At 38.1% G+C, this 17,248-nt stretch overlaps 1 protein-coding gene across 1 annotated transcript in view; it reads left to right on the forward strand.

Annotated features, from left to right (window-relative positions):
* Positions 1 to 12,955, forward strand: part of LOC140302300 (lamin-B3-like) — a 35,828-nt gene extending 22,873 nt beyond the window's left edge. Inside the window, exons 8-11 of the mRNA XM_072381135.1 lie at positions 3,686 to 3,793; positions 5,405 to 5,521; positions 5,754 to 5,861; positions 12,797 to 12,955. Of these exons, the coding sequence (XP_072237236.1) occupies positions 3,686 to 3,793; positions 5,405 to 5,521; positions 5,754 to 5,861; positions 12,797 to 12,955 (492 nt within the window). The remainder of the gene's footprint in view (positions 1 to 3,685; positions 3,794 to 5,404; positions 5,522 to 5,753; positions 5,862 to 12,796) is intronic.
* The last annotated feature ends 4,293 nt before the right edge of the window (positions 12,956 to 17,248 follow it).

Consider the following 17,248-nt stretch of genomic DNA (forward strand, 5'->3'; position numbering starts at 1 on the left):
CTGAATCCCTATCTCTTGCTCCATCAAAGGTAGCTAGAAACTTGGGTGTCATGATTGATGACCAACTAACCTTTAAAGATCACGTTACCTCTGTTGCTCATTCATGCCGCTTCGCATTGCTAAACATAAGAAAGATCAGACCATACCTAACGCAACATGCCACCCAGCTCCTGCTGCAGGCCATGGTCAACTCCCGCCTTGACTACTGCAATGCTCTCCTAACTGGTCTCCAAGCCTGTGCTGCAAAACCTCTGCAGGCGGTCCAGAACGCAGCGGTGTGTCTGGTCTTCTATCAGCCTAAAAGAGCACACGTCACCCCTCTGTTCATTGCACTCCACTGGCTACCCTTAGCCACCCGCATCAAATTAAAGTTACTGATGTTAGCCTACAAAGTGCTTAATGGAACGACTCCCAAATATGTGAATGCTCTTGCAAAGGCTTATGTCACAACTCGGTCATCACAGGATTGTCGTCTAGCAGTGCCTACACCCCGCTTAAGACGATCCAAACTCTTTTCATGTGTCGTTCCACGATGGTGTAATGACCTACCGGTAGCCCTGTTCTAGAACCCTGTCTATCTTCAAGAAACTCTTGAAAACCCAGCTCTTCAGAGAACATCTCCTATCCTAGCACTTACCTTGTACTTCCCTACCACCTCTATCTCTGCACTTTATCTGTCTGTTCTTTCCTCTATGTCTGCACTCTATCTCTACTCTGTCACTTCTGACAGAGTCTGACTAGTGGTTTCCCTCCATGTAGTTATATTTAACATTATAATTATAACAAGAACGTTAATGGTTTTAAGAACTCACTTGTCAGGTTGGGGGCACAGGCTCACAGGCAGCTAGTGTAGGGCTCTGAGAAGATGAGGGGTCCAGGTTGCTTCAAAATAATGAGTTTGGTCTTGGGAAACAGCTAAGAGCTTTTCTATAGATATGTATTCTGTAAGGATATTTAATCAGTGTGATGTGCTGAGTTTGTCTTGTTTTCCACTTCTTTTTGGCAGTGGTTATGGCTAAAAGCATTTAGAATTGCACGGTACCCCACGGTGCCAAATCGTTACGGTTCCTACTATACTAAAAATTCTACACGACGGTACTACCGTGGATTGGCCCGAGCGGCAAGTCTGCCACTAAAAACAAACTCCAAAAGCCACATTTGGAACTATTTTGGGTTTAAAAAGGCACAGACTGTAAAGCAATAGACTATGGCCGTCCACTGTGCAGGCGCTGCCACCAAGCTATAGGAGCCAAAGGAGGGAACACATCCAACCTCATGAAACACCTGCAGTGTTGTCCTAGATTTATGTCGAATACCAGGTTAGTATTTCCTGTTTATTTTCTAATTGACTAATATTAGGCTATATGCTCCGTGTACAGGCTGAAGAATGAAGAGTTAAAAAATGCTAAAGCATCAAACAAATACAAAAAAATATAGTTTTCACAGGGAATCAGTTCCTGTTTATTGATAGATTAGAATAGAATAGAATTTGCGTGTTATAGTCCAGTTATTGAAACCAGTTGGAAGTAGATTGGTTTGGGATCATTGTAAAAAGATATTTGATTTTGGATAGTATTGACATCTTGACTGCAGCTATTCTATCAGTGAGTAAAAGTGGAAAGTTCCTCCAATGATTGAGATAGTCTATAATGGTTTTGAGTAGTGGGGTGAAATTAAATTTGAACAACTCTCACAGCTTGGGGGAAATGTTTATTCTTAAGTATTTGTTTTTAAGGCAGTCTTGTGAGAATGCATTAAGGCAGTCTTGTGAGAATGCATTAAGGCAGTCTTGTGAGAATGCATTAAGGCAGTCTTGTGAGAATGCATTAAGGCAGTCTTGTGAGAATGCATTAAGGCAGTCTTGTGAGAATGCATTAAGGCAGTCTTGTGAGAATGCATTAAGGCAGTCTTGTGAGAATGCATTAAGGCAGTCTTGTGAGAATGCATTAAGGCAGTCTTGTGAGAATGCATTAAGGCAGTCTTGTGAGAATGCAAGAGATCACAATTACAGATGACCAATGAGATTGCATACTTCGCGCGTTCACACCTATCTGTGCAAGACATAAACTTATACAATGCAAGATTTTACATAGGAGTCACTTCACCAATACCAGATTAGCTAAAATATACCCAGACAGAACAGATGCTTGCAATAGGTATAGGTGTAAACTTTCACCGGAAGACTCTAAATTCTGGAATAATATTTTCAACACATTAAGCAGGGTCTCTGGTTGTGCTGTGGGCCCAGATCCCCTGGTTGCTTACCCTGCTGGCATGGAGACTTATTTTAATGAAATGGACTCCCCCCCCCCCCCCCCCCCCCTTTTACACACAATAAATGGATACAGGAAATCCTATGTTGTTTCCAACTTGAGAAAATAAGGTTCTCCCTTAAAGGCTCTCTTCAGGCCTTCTACAAAATCTGGCAGCCTTTTCTTCGACATATAGACACCTTACATATTGAGTCAGAAGATAAATGAGCGGATGAAGTAATTTATTTTCATATATATTACCCCCCCCCCCCTTTTTTTCTTTTAATTTATTTTTGATGAATTTATATTTATATATTTTTTTTCCTTACCACCTAGTTTGTTTATGTCTGTTGGTATTTTCATACCAGTTGTTATCCATTAATGTCTACTTATTTACTCCCCTCTCTGTTTGGCTGTTGTTACGAGTGTTTTGTAAGTGTTGTGTATGTCTCAGTTCAAGTTGGAAAAGGTCAGACGTTTTTCTATTCTGTTAAGGACAATGTTCCTGAAAAGGACCAAAGACTACAGATTGTACAGGATGAATTTTGATATGTTATGTTGATTGTTTTCTTATCACTATCCCATAAAACCAATAAAAAATATTTTTTTGGGGGGAAAAAAAAGGCGTGCCATACACTCCAGTGTACCAACCATTTTTCGACTAGGGAGAGAGGGATATCGTGGATAGTCGGCAGCCACATAAGATGAGAGAGGAGGCACCATAACTTCAACTTTCCTGGTGCAGGGTCAATGGTTTTCAGGATGCTGATGGTGTCCTCCCTAATCCAGTCCACTCGGGCAGTGTTCTTGAGGGAAGCATCACACTAACATGCCAGATTCTATATTAGTTTCTCTGCCACAGTATGTTAGTAGACAGCAGTCAGAGTACTCTTTGGAGAATCAAATGGTTTCCTGATGGGTAAACAAAAACTAAAAGCTACTTTAAAGGAGCCATCACAGAAGCATAATTTTCACCATTTAAAACGAGTCAAACCTTTATGATTTAAGTGAGTCACCTCTGCCTCAGTGACACGGACTAGGTTGGCAGTTTGAAAATAAATCCGAAAAATCGATTTATTCAAAATGCTAATTAATTATTTTAGCATAGATTTAGTTACTTATGCTTGTAGCATCTATTATCATTTAAACCTATTAATTTAGCCATTTTTAAATTTTTGCATTTATTTTGGATTATGACTGTTTCAGCCTCACTTCTAAAAAGTGAAAATTTTATAAATCTTTTTTTAAAGCAGAAGCATGAATGCACACCAAATGATTAACTGTCATTGACATTGCTACAAAAAAACACATGCAAACTATGCCTGTTAAGAAAGATCCAATTTCTCTCTATTTCTGTAGAAATTTAGGCAAAAGTTGGTGTACTTGTATAAAAGTAGCAATATTACAACTGGTCCTCATTTCTGCATTTCAAGGATCAGGCACTTGGTGGTTGGGTGGTTCAACGGAAATATCCAGCCTTGGAAGACATCTCCTTCCACATCCCCTCCTCCTGCATCCTGGCTGGTGGACAAACACTCACAGTAAGCACTTAGTTCTGCTGCAATATGAAGAAAACAACTTTTAGTGTTTTCCTCTGTATAGTATCCCCTCTTAACAGTTCGTAAACATCTGGTGTTATTGGGGAATTTGTGCAGAATTCAGCACCTGATGCCAATTAGTATATGTTTACAAAATGTTGATAATTGCAAATGAGGCTCCTTAATGTCTTAATACAAGTACTGCATATATCCATATGAATCCAAAATAGCAGAGAGCAAACGGAAAGCAACATACAGGTCAGCAGAAAAGACAAATTCATAGTCGCTCAAAAAGTGGATGCAAATTTTCAGGACTATTTGACTGGTTTATACGTTCTCTCTCACTGATGCTCCAGAGATTTCACCTGGATGGAAAATCATACCGGTTTATAATTGGTTCGGATTTTTTAATTTTTTTATTTTCTTTATCTACTTTTAATGCTATGTACTGTAGAGAATGGAGAATTGTATGTCTTTACAATTCTATGTTGAGGACAATTTAGAAATTGCTTAATCTGTAGATGTAGTGTCTTGCAACTTTTTCACTCACTTCACATTTTTCCTTCCACATATCTCTCGGGTGTGCTTTTTTTTTTTAAATGCATTTACATTTTTTTTTATAGCCAAATAGTTTTACCGGTATGTTGCCATTTAACCACGTTAGCTGCAACATGTTTATCTAGCCATTTCTTTTTTGTACTGTTTACTTTTTCACTTTTGCTGCCATCAAAATCGGCAAAAGAAATCATAAAATGGTCAAATTTGTCCCTTTTAATGTGTTTTCAAAATTTTGTTGTGATGAAAATATTTGGTTAAATTTGAATCATTGCATTAACATTTTTTCACAGCTGCCAAATGTTTTTGGAATTAGGGTTCTAATTGAACTACTGGTCAGAGTTTGAACAGGTAGGGATAACTTGACAAAAGCATGTCTGACTCGAAGATTTGTTGCAATTGTAAATAGTCTGTACTAGTATAGCTGTTTTCTAGTCTAGTTGAACACTTAAAACACTTCTAGATCACAAGTCACATTCAATCATTGAAACACTTACTCATACAGCATCAGCATTACTGGCTACACAGTGCCTTCACACACCGATGGACACATCAGAAACCATGTTTGGTTCAGTGTCTTACCCAAGGATGGTCTGGGGAAGCTGGGAAGCAAACTACTCACCTTCTGATTAGCAGGCAATTGCTCTTCCACCTAGCAACAACTGACCAAATACCCTCTTATAGCTTGTTAGCAATCACAGATTTAAACAGCTGGTGGCAAACTTTTAGCGATATTGGACAGCTTTAGAGCTGTGTACTTGTTGTGCTTGGTATATTTTATTTTTTTAAATGAGATGCATGCTATCCCCAGTGGTTATTCTGTTTTTACTGGTTTCTATTGGTACTTCTGTGAATTGTGGAGAGTGGGCAAAGTGCTTAAACCAGTTTTAATCACATTTTAAGTATACTCATTTGATAGCAACTGCATTGTGTCACTGTGTAAGTCCAACATAAAAAAAAATTGGTTATTAAGCAACATACAGTTATGGAACATTTATTGGGTACCCTTCTAAGTAAGTGGAAAAAGTATCAACTCAAATATCTGTCTGCTCTTGTTAGATCTGGGCTGCAGGTGCAGAGTCAGAAGCTGGATCTGGGGACCTTATTCTACAGGATTACAGAACCTGGGGGCCAGTCACAGACATGAGTGAAATTCTTCTGAATCCCAGCCATGAGGTAGTTGAAGAATATCTCCCAAAATTAATCTTTACATTCTGTTCCAGTTATTGCAGTCATGTTTCATATTCTTAAATAATGTTAACGTATTGGTGTGAATCATTGAGGCCTCCTGGGAAAACTCCTTGTTGTTCTCACTGAAAACCATTAGTTTTAGTTTTATTTTTCCAGGGCATATAATTGTTATACTTTGCAATTTAGTGAGGTTTTAAGTATGCTATATGTTTTTCAGAATGTGGCTGAGTGTGGTGTGTGTATGCGGGGAGGAGGGGATGAAACTGATCTAGACTTTGAAGATTTTATTGCCGGCAATGACATCCAGCACTTTCAAAGACGGCCGGTAAACACACACTCTTAAAACCAGTCACATAAGGGTCATAATTGTGGATGTGGAGCAATTTTACAGACAAACGCAAATGTATGACAAATGATATGATGAAAATTCCTGCTTATTATTGAATCCATTTAGGAAGTGTTATTTTGTGTCTTGAGTCCAGAACAGACTGCACCTAGCTAAGAGTAATCATGTCAAAGAAACGATATTGCATAATGGGCAATAGGATTGTATCAGTGGAAGAATCACCTTTACCATGTTAACAATCTATCCTTGATCCAAATATGATCTTGTGTTAAATATTCTCTTCCAGTATAGATGAAAAATTATGCCAACATTTGGTCATTTTTAAATTATACTTAGTACATTTTGGTTGGATTTTATAAAATGAACTTGAGGATTTTACTAAATGAGTGAAATATGCAGAAAGCTACCGTCCTTAGTGTACAAACGTTGCTTCTGAAACGGATTAAATCATCATTGTGACTTATACTGTACACCTAACCTGCTTCAGAGTTTTTTATTTTCAGGGTTTCAAATTTAAATGGATAAATAAACCCCCATTTTTAGTGTCCTGACAATACTCCTTTTGGAATATTGATTCTGTGTGTTTTTTTTTTTTTTGTTTTTGTTATTAAATTGGAAGTAAAGTGAAGACAAAAAATAATACAACTCAGAGCTCTAAAAGTTGATTACCAAATTACAAAAATCAAATAGAATTGCTGCATATCTATCCCCCCTGCTACTGATTTTTGTACAGATATATTTGTAAGATATCAGCAATATTAATCTGCATTTGATTAGAAATATGAATTATTAAGAACGCATATGACTCAATATGAAATATGCAACATGGGATTCAATACTGCTGACATTTGCTCACAATGCACCATGGGAATCGCCGATAATTACTGCCACGCTTTCTGGGCCTGTTCACTAGTTAACAAACTCTGGGTGTGATAGTCAGACATAAATTTGCCAGTAAGTCATCACAACATCTGTGCAAATAATTAAACAACTATTAATCTCATATGTAAATTGCACCAAAGTATTTATCAGACCTTGACAACAACAATTAGTAATGAATAATTATTATAGGTGCTTAAAGGACAGACAACTGGCCTTTCAATTTTTCTGAGATGATTATCCTATTAAACCTATGTCTATCTGCCACCAATTTAATATAATAGTGTACATGGTATGTGGTATCAGTATGGTTGTGTATACTGATGCACAGATGTGCCTAGAGTTTTCCAATATCTACCTACTTTGGCCAATGTCTGAACATTTAATTCTTGTTTTATATCTTTGTGGAGGTTTTTATGTACTCTAACCAGTATTTCTAATTTTCAACATAGATGTGTTCTTTAGGAAAAAAAGAAGGAAAAAAAAAAACCTTAACACATTTCTTGGAGAGATGGTAATTGGCTGTAATTAAGCTAAACCTAAAGAGGAACCCATATAGAAAGATTATATAACAAGCAAGGAGTGTCAAATGAGCACAGACGACGGCTGCAGTGGAAAATATTAACACAAATTTCCCAGCTACCACAAAGCAAATCTTTGTCCACTTTGGCCTCTGTGGGGAAAATCAGAACTGTAGGCTGCTCTTGGTTGTTAGTATTGTAGCTATGCACTGTGGTGGAAAACCGAGTTCTAAGACTGCACCCAAGTGGCAGCCAAAGGTTATTAAATGTAAATGTGCATTTTAAAAGCAAGGGGACAATGCTCTTTAGTTATTCTCAAAGAGCATGGTGTGCAGTATGTCCTTAAATTCTTAAATACTTCTAATTTGGTAACAATAGAAGCAATCGCTTTAGATTTTAGTCATTGAAAAAAATTAAATATTTCAAGCTGATTTAGCCATCTATGAATTGACCAACAAAATGTCTGATAGATTCCACTTTAAACAGCATTTTTAGCTTACAAACTTACTTTATTAGCATGTCGACATAATTCTGCGACAACTCCCTTTCTTTTAAATTGAGATTCTAGTGAAAGCTTTAGATGCATCCTAAACAGTGCTGAATTTCTCTGTAGATCCCTTGTTAGTATTATAGATGAACCTGATGTTTTCATCCAACATTGTGTTAACTTGTGGGTCCTGGAATAAAGTATTGTCTTTATCACTTTAGCCACTCTTAAGTTATCCCTCTTCAATTGGAAAAATCTGTCATCACTGTGGTATGATTTCTAAGTGCAACTAGAAAAAAGCTGTTCCTGCGAAACAGCAGTGAGAATGCTTTTTAAGTTGAATGGAAATAGTTGACCATGCTCATAAAGCTGAATCTAGTGAAAATTTAGCAGAAATCAAGTGAGTAATAGTTAAAATGGCTTCAGTGTAATATACAGCAGGGAGTGGAAGAGTGATGTCATCAGTGATAGCAATGTTTGTAATCAACTGCTGCTTAACGAGCTCTCTCCCTGTATAACCTGCAGAAATTGCTTTTTTGGATACTATGACCTCCTGTGAGAAAACTGGAAGAGTGAGGATAATAATTTGAAGACCGTAAGACGCAGAAGGCTTGGAGGAATGCGGCAATGTAGTTTTTATTTCAATGGAGTGAAAAAAATTTAAACGGCAGTGAGTTGAACACAGTTGAACCTGTCTCTGGCGTCAGACCAAATTTCCATTGGAGTTAGTGAGAGAAATTGAAAGGTTTTTCTCGCTTCAAGGCTCATATCTGAAATTCTGTAAATGTGAGCTCTTTAGTAGTTACATCAGCTGAAAGAGGACAAGTGTACCAACATTTCAAGGTATAATTTGTTTATCTGACTTAAACAGTATTAAAGTTAGAGGAATTTGTTTGAATATCAGAAAAAGTTCAAATGATCAGTGTGTGCCACTCTAATCTTCTCATTCATAAAAATCAAGGAATCATGTTCATGTCATATTTCAAAATTGGCTTAATAGTTTTAAAAGCTGAATCATTTGGTGATAGCTGAATGTCTTGTGAACATTTTAAAGTTTGAAGGGTGTCTCCAGCTGAATGTATGTTGAACTAGTTAGGTTGGAAAGAGGTTTTGGAAGAGTTGAAAGAAATTTCCATTCATTTGAATGACGGGAAAATTTGTGTAGTGAAGCGCTTTGAGTGGTCAGTTAGACTAGAAAAGCGCTATACAAGTACAAGTCCATTTGAAATTAACCACCTTTATTCTCGATTTTCTTCAACTTGCACACACCAAGAACACCAGTAGCTTTTTTTTTTTTGTTCCATTGATCTATTATCACAAAAATACCAGTTTATCCTGGGTTTACACTAGTTTGAGATGACTGACAGTTTGCAGTACAAAGACAGTGTTCCCTGGCAGGAAAAAAGGCAAGCTTGGTCGTCCCTGGCTGCATACAGTAGACTGGCAACCTCCTCTGTGACAGCAAAAATCTTCACCCAAAGACAAAAATCTATTGCCCATTTGAATAATATTCACATGTTGGAAATTAGTTGTAATATGCACTACAACAAAAAATAACTGCAAGCAGCGATGATTGGGCCCGCGCATGTCAGGGTAGGCGTTGGACGCCGGGCGACGCGCATTGTACAGCTGTGTGTCAAGTGTAGAGCAGGCTGTGAAAATCCCATGTATATCAAGACAACATCAGGGTTTTGAAAATTCGTAGGGTTTTACTCAGACATTTAGCTCAGGCCACACAGAATATTCTTTACATACGTACGAGGTCATCCGCGTGGAGTGTGTGCCAGGTTTAATGACCTTGCGATGATGATATGGCTTTCAACCCAAAAACGGCACGAATTTACATCTTCCACTCAAAATGGGTGACATCCTGTAGACCTGGCTCTATGATGTCAGGAGGCTTTTTTTGTGTGCCTGGGCATGACAAAGGCGTGTATGCGAGGTGTGGAAACAAAATGACATTTCCAAGCACCAGCAGTGGCGTTATAGGTGAGTGTAAGTATGCGTATGTACGCTGTACGCAAGCCTATGAAGTTTGGTGAAGATCGGACAACAGTCTTCAGACTTTGGAAAAGTTGGTCTCAACTTTTAATCCCCCATGGCTGAATAGTAACCCGAACAATTTAGAAGCCGTTAGCTTTAAATCTGTTGGAGAATTTCGATGTGGTGAAAAGAGGTGTGGAAACAAAGTTGCATTTCTAACCACTAGCATGTGGCCCTATAGGTGAGTTTGAGTATGTTCATATATTTTATCATAGGAATTTTCATATTCATAGGGCAGAGTCCCGGGCAAGCCTATGTATGCAGAAGTGCTCCAAGTTTGAGGGTCTGCCACGGACACATCCTTCAGATCACAACTTTTAATCCCCCATGGCTAAAGAGTAACCAAGTTTGAACCGGTGTCATGTCCCAAGGCTTTTTTTGTACATCTGGGCTTGACGAAGGCGTGCAGGGAATTTCGTCCGACTATGCAAAACTAAGCCCCACGGCAGGGTTAATTAACAAATGAGTAGGGGGCGATACCGAGCAATTATGACGCAACTACATTAAAACGTAATGGTGCACCAGGCCTGGCGCACATGGCAAAATTGAGTTTTGGCGCACTGGAAAGAACCGAAAAAATTTGATCAATGTGCAAAGAATAATAATGCCTTCAGATACAATGGGGCCTTCGCTGCTTGCAGCTTGAGCCCTAAATATGTGAAAATGTAGCAGAAAGTTTCAAAAGGCCTGAAAGGTATTTTTGAAAGGAGCTGTAGCTAGATTAAGGCAGAAAACTGGTGAAAAGAGACAATGGGCTGGAATGAAATGGGTTCGCATTTTACTTCAAGGTTGAAGTAAAGAGGAGTTAAATTAAATGAATATGACAGCCTAATTGGAACCTTCAATTGAATTTTAAAAGTGCAGAAGTGACAGCTGAAGACAATGTCATCACAGAGATGTTCTCATGAAAAAGGTCAAAGGTTAAATAGATCACCAGAACACTGATGTTAAATGGGAAACAGAGAAACACAAAGGAAAAAAATGGTTTAATTCAAAGCAGCTGATTTGAACAATGGAGTGGAATGAAATGGGCTCACATTTTACTTCAAGGTCGAAGTAAAAAAGACACCTGAAGATGCCAAAGTAACAAAAGAAAAGTTAAATTTTAGTCAAATCTTGCTAAATGAAGAAATATGTAAAAATGTAGCAGAAAGTTTCAAAAGGCCTCAAAGGTATTTTTGAAAAGAGCTAGAGCTATATGAACGCAGAAAACTGGAGAAAAGAAACAATGGGCTGGAATGAAATATGTTGACGTAATGAAGACAGCTGAAGATGCCAAAGAAGCAAAAGAAAAGTTTAATTTTACTAGAAAAGCATTTGATGGCTTCTTAATGAGCACAATATTCTATAAAGAAGGTCAAAGGTCAAGTGAGTAATAGTTAAAATGGCTACAGTGTCATATGTAACAGGGAGTGGAAGAGTGATGTCCTCACAGTTATAGGAATGTGTATAAGCAGCTGCGGCTTAATGACGTCCCTCCCAGTAGAACCAGCAGAAATGGCTGAATGGATACTATGACCTCCTATGAAAAAACTGTGGATGTGGAGCGAGGAAAATTTAAAGACCGTAAGAACCAGAAGGGTTAGAGGAATGCAGTAATGTAGTTTTGTAGTTTCAATTGAGTGAAAGACTAACAGCAGCAAGTTGAACACAGTTGAGGCCGTCTGCTGTGTCACATCAAACTTTCCATTTGGGTTAGTGAGAGAATTTGAAAGGTTTCTCTCGCTTCAAGACTCATAGCTGAAATTCTGTAAATGTAAATGTGAGCTCTTTAGTAGTTACATTGGCTGAAGAGGACCACTTTTCCTACATTTTGAGGTTTAATTTGTTTCTGTAAGTTAAACTGCATGAAAGTTAGGGGAATTTGTTTGAATATCAGAAAAAGGTGAAACTGATCAGTGTGTTACTCTGGCTGCTCATTTATAAAAATCAAGGAGCAAAAATTTTCATGATTTTTATGAAGGAGCTCAACGTTGTGATACCAAAATGTTGAAATCTGTGAAAGTATGCAGGAGTAGTTAAACGGCGAAAAACGTACAGAAGAACTAAGATGTTGGAATAATAATAATAAAGGAAAACAATAGAGCTTAAGAATGCTTAATCAGCATTCTCACAACTATGGAATTTATTTATTTTATCTTTTCATGGGACAACACTGAAGATATGACACTTTTATACAATGTAAAGTAGTCAGGGTACAGCTTGTATAACAGTGTACATTTGCTGTTTGCTCAAAATAACTAAACGCACTGCCAATAATGTCTAAACTGCTGGAGTATATCCCTAAGTGAAAATGTCCAAATTGTGCCCAATTAGCCATTTTCCCTCCTTAGTGTCATGTGACGCATTAGTGTTGCAAGGTCTCAGGTGGGAATGGGGAGCAGGTGTTAAATTTGGTGTGATCACGCTCACACTCTCATACTGGTCACTGGAAGTTCAATATGGCATCTCATGGCAAAGAACTCTGAGGATCTGAGGAAAAAAAATAGAATTGTTGCGCTACATAAAGATGTACAGCCTGTCAGTGCTCAGACTACACGCTGCATCAAAGATGATGCACAAGAAAGCCCGCAAACGGTTTGCTGAAGACGAGCAGACTAAGAACATGGATTACTGGAACCATGTCTTGTAGTCTGATAAGACAAAGATAAACTTACTTGGTTCAGATGGTGTTAAGCATGTGTGGCGGCAACCATGTGAGTATTACAAAGAAAAGTGTCTTGCCTACAGTCAAGCATGATGGTGGGAGTGTCATGGTTTGGGGGCTGCATAAGGGATGCCAGCACGGAGGAACTACAGTTCATTGAGGGAACCATGAATGCCAGCATGTACTGTAACATACTGAAAGCGGAGCATGATCCCCCTCCCTTCAGAAACTAGGCCGCAGGTCAATATTCCAACATGATAACGAAGAAGAGGTGTAAAGGTGATGGACTCCAGACCTAAATCCTATTGAGTATCTGTGGGGCATCCTCAAATTGAAGGTGAAGGAATGCAAGGTCTCTAACATCCACCAGCTCCGTTATGTCGTCATGGACGAGTGGAACAGGATTCCAGTGGCAACCTGTGAAGCTCTAGTGAACTCCATGCCCATGAGAGTTAAGGCAGTGCTGGGAAATAATGGTGGCCACACAAATTATTGACACTTTGGGCACAATATGGACATTTTCACTTAAAGGTGTACTCAATTTTGTTGCCAGCGGTATAGATGTTAATGGCTGTTTGTTATACAAGCTGTACACGGACTACTTTATATTGTATCAGTGTACATTTGCTGTTCCCTCAAAATAACTAGACAAAGTGTCATATCTTCAGTGTTGTCCCATGAAAAGATATAATCAAATATTTACAAAAATATGAGGAGTGTACTCACCTTTGTGAGATACTGTACATGCTGACAAAACTACTATGCTGACAAGGGGGTTTAGACAACCAGGTCGAGAATGCTTCTATTTCACAGTATGTAAATCATGATAAACTGGGAGCACAAATTGGACTTCAGTGCTGACTTTTTGTTAAAAAAAAATTTTGATTCGCGGTCTAAATGTCTAGGAACTTCCTTTCCAGTACATTTAATGTATCCTATGAAATATTGTGTCAAACTATTCAGAATGTGTGCTGATAACACAATCTTTCTGATGCATCATAAAGCTGGCAGCAGATATTAAAATTAGAACTAATCTTGATGTCTAAATTTTCCCTTTTTATCCAGATTATTGTGACGAATGCAATTTAAAAGATATGACTTATAAATATACTTCAAACATTTCAAAGCTTTTTAATTCTAATTTTGAATTGGTTATTAATCTCACTTTGCAGCCTCACTGATTATAAAAGTCTTAAGAACTGTGGATATAAAAACTACACTTTTCATTGTATAAATCAAACAGAAGAGTTGACAAATGCGTATTATAGAACGTGAATTCATAGCTGAATCATGCAAATATAGCAACATCAACAGCTTTGATCCAGTAGCTCATGTGCAAATGTTAATAATCCCGTGCGTAAAATGTGAAATGGTTAATCAGCCTCACCTTTTCCCCAGCGCACTTTTGCACTAGGTTACTGTATGAACACATTTGTTGTGAGTTACACAAATATAGGTATGTACCTTGGGGGTAATCGGAGTCACCCACTCTCCCACACCCACCACCTCTGAGAGAGCAGTGTCACCCATAGTTGTGCCGACTCTTGCGCACACATTGATGGATCCGGATATTTTTGTACGTTGGAGGGCATTTTGGTTTGAGCGTACGCCATGTTTCAGTAGGAAATCCACGCAAGTCATGGTACATGGTGTTCTGCCTTGGGCTTTGCGTTGCCTTGGGCCTTGAGTTGTCTGAATTGCCGAATGAAATGGAATTGCATGGCTGCAGCACAGCTCATTCACTCCGCTAAGAACATCCATCTTACTCAAAGTCGTCTTTCACTTGTCAAAATCTGATAAATATCCTGCCATGTTGCATAAAACTAGCAGTAGCAAACTCTGCGTGAAGTTAGCCGACTGTCACAGAGAAAGGGGTAAATAAACTGTGCTCCAGGAGGACGTGTGGATGAAGTGGTCCCAATAGAGTGCCTGTGTAGAAATCCCTCCGTTAGCTCTCATATAGCCGCAAGTAGCCACATAACAGCACCTATGAGCTAACAGAGCAATGATAGAGGTTCCTTTATTCATTCTTCTTAAAGTATTGGTGAAATAAAGACAGATAATGCCTTATTTAGAGGCCGCATCGTCCCTGCCAGATTAACTCTGTTATATGGATATACGTTTTATGTTTTCTAAAAAGATTTCGAAAGACACCGACTTTCGCCAAACGGTTCTCGTTGAGTAGATAAACGTAGACCGTATTTCATGCCAGAAATAAGGTCTAGGTTTAAAAATACCGGAGTTCCCCTTTAACAAAGCAACGGCATAAAATCTTGCTAATCTTACAAATAGAAACCATAAAATTGGTCATAAACTGGCCAAGTTATTGAGACTTGCTTGCAATAAATTAACAAAATTGTTCCCACACAGTCTTTTGCTGCTCTTAAATATACTACATCCACTGTATGTATACTACATCCCCAGCCTCATTTGTCTGCTGCCAGCTGTTCATCTTACACTTACCCCCAGCCTCATAAGACATGGGGGTAAGTGTAAGATGAACAGCTGGCAGCAGAACATTTCCCAGCAAATCTGGCTTCAACAGTCTCGCAGAATTAATGCAAGTATGTGGGAAGGTCAAGACTGAGCGAGAGGCAGGGTGAACTTGACAAGTTTACACAGCAAATCTGAACAGGTAACTATGTGAGAGATTCAAACCTGGGTTGGCTAAATGATTTTTTTTTTTTTATCATCCCCTTTTGTGCCCTCTTTAATGTGGCACAAGGAAACTGGAGGGTTTCATTTAAGTCCTAGTCATTTAGTCAGTCATTTTTTTAGGCAAAGACATTTATTAAATGAAAAGGCAAGTATGTTAAAGTTTTTGCTTTGTGATATTTAGCGAGTAGCTTTCTACAATAATATTCTCAGCATTTCTTTGTAAATGTTAAAAGTATAAAGAAAACTGATATTTCCAATATCAATGAATTCTGACAGCAAGCTCCTTTCACTAGAAGGAATATTCTCAGATGAAAAGCCCGTTTCTTAAATGCTATTATGCACTTAAATTAGGTTTCTTTGAAGTTGCTTTAATAAATGGAACTCTCCTAACCACCTTTGAGTCAAAAGAAAAAAACTAAATCTAATCTCTGATTTCCTCTCCTCTCTTACAGGGTTTATCAAAGGAGACCAGTTGTGTTGTCATGTAATAGCTTATCTCCTGGAACGTTCAGGTCCACCTGGGAAAAATCTTAGACTGCTCTGGTGTACAGGTCTGCTGGTATCTGGTTCCTCTGTATTCTACATACTGGAGTGGAAGAGTAACATGATAGTTTTTGACTGTGAGCTCATGCCTTACAACCATATCAATCTTAATGTTCCTCACATTTAATTGCTCTAACTCGAAGACTTGACACCTTTTTACTTGATCTGTGCATGTGTGTGTGGGTAAAATGCAACTGTTGGCTCAATAAAGTTTTTTCCAGATAAAACCTTTAAGACAGTTGGCTGAGAGTATGAAAGACGGTTATTGTAACAAATGCCATTTTAGTTTTAAAACCTGAAAAGCTAATACATACTTTCCAGCTTGATTCATTGAGACTAGATGGGGAAATGACCTTTTATTTTATTTTTGAACTTGGAGTAGCATTTGTCACATTTGAGATTAAAAGTTTTAGATGAATACTTGTTTAATCAAGTTAAAAGGGAATTTGAATAACTGAAATGAGAACAAAATATATATATAAATTCATATTTACCACCATATTTACCAAACAAACAGACCTAAAGGGTGAACATCTGTGTGTGAGATGAGGGGAATCTTGAAATGTATGAAGATAAACAGAAAAGGTGGTTGTGATATCAGAAAATTTAACAAAGTTGTGGCATGCTTTACAAATTGACTTATTTAACTTGATAAATAAAATTAAACTTAGAAATCCTTTCATCTTCCCAAACATGAGCACTATTGATGCGGTGTCGTGTTAAATATGATACTTTGCATACTGTGAGACAGTATGGCTTGAACTTAAGGGGGTTCTCTTCTGGAGGCAGCATGTCTCCTGCTAGATTCGGTTCTGAAAAAAATCCAGAGCAGATCAGAAATTAGATTTTTGCTCGGTATGTTGACAAATACAAATAACTTATTTTGGTATTAAGGTTTCCCATGAGAGTGTAAAAACAAAGCATCAAGCGCAATACAGGCCCTTGCACCTAGGCGTTGCTGAAGCCAGTGACGCAACCGAGCGCCCCAGAGACCGCGATACTGAGGCTTTCTGGCCCCAGCTCATCAGGCATGGTGTTGGAAGGATAAAGAGATTGCCTCATCCAATCAGTCATTTGGTAAGAATGTCAAAATTTTTACCCAAATTTCACAAGACTTAGAAAAATAAATAATTTTTCTGCATTCCTTGGGACGTATGTTTAAAAAAATAAATAAATAAAAATAAAAAAATTTGGTTTTTTTTTTTTTTTAGATATTCAGGGCCCCGAAAAAGCAACTAATTTAGGAACGGAATAAGAAAAATTAAATCTGCAAGCAACTATAAAGGCCCTCGCACCTAGATGGCACTTACGCCAGTGGCATGATCAAGGACTGTGGCAACGAAGACAAGACTTTGGGGCCTTGTATCGTTGGCTGTTCAGATGATTCAATCTCTGCATCCTTCAAGAGCCATACCCGTTTGGTGAAAATGCGAACATAGGTCAGTACTGACATAAAAACAACATCAATCCTGCTCTGTTGGCAGGACAGTGCACTTCTGAGTAACATATTTATGTGTCATAGTGAAGGACTTTCATTTAACAGGAAGAATCCTATTCAAAGTAAACACAAATTTGTGCTACAAAAGAA

This window comes from Leuresthes tenuis, unplaced genomic scaffold, assembly GCF_036924035.1.
Source record: "Leuresthes tenuis unplaced genomic scaffold, fLeuTen1.0.hap1 SCAF_2, whole genome shotgun sequence".
NCBI lineage: Eukaryota > Metazoa > Chordata > Actinopteri > Atheriniformes > Atherinopsidae > Leuresthes > Leuresthes tenuis.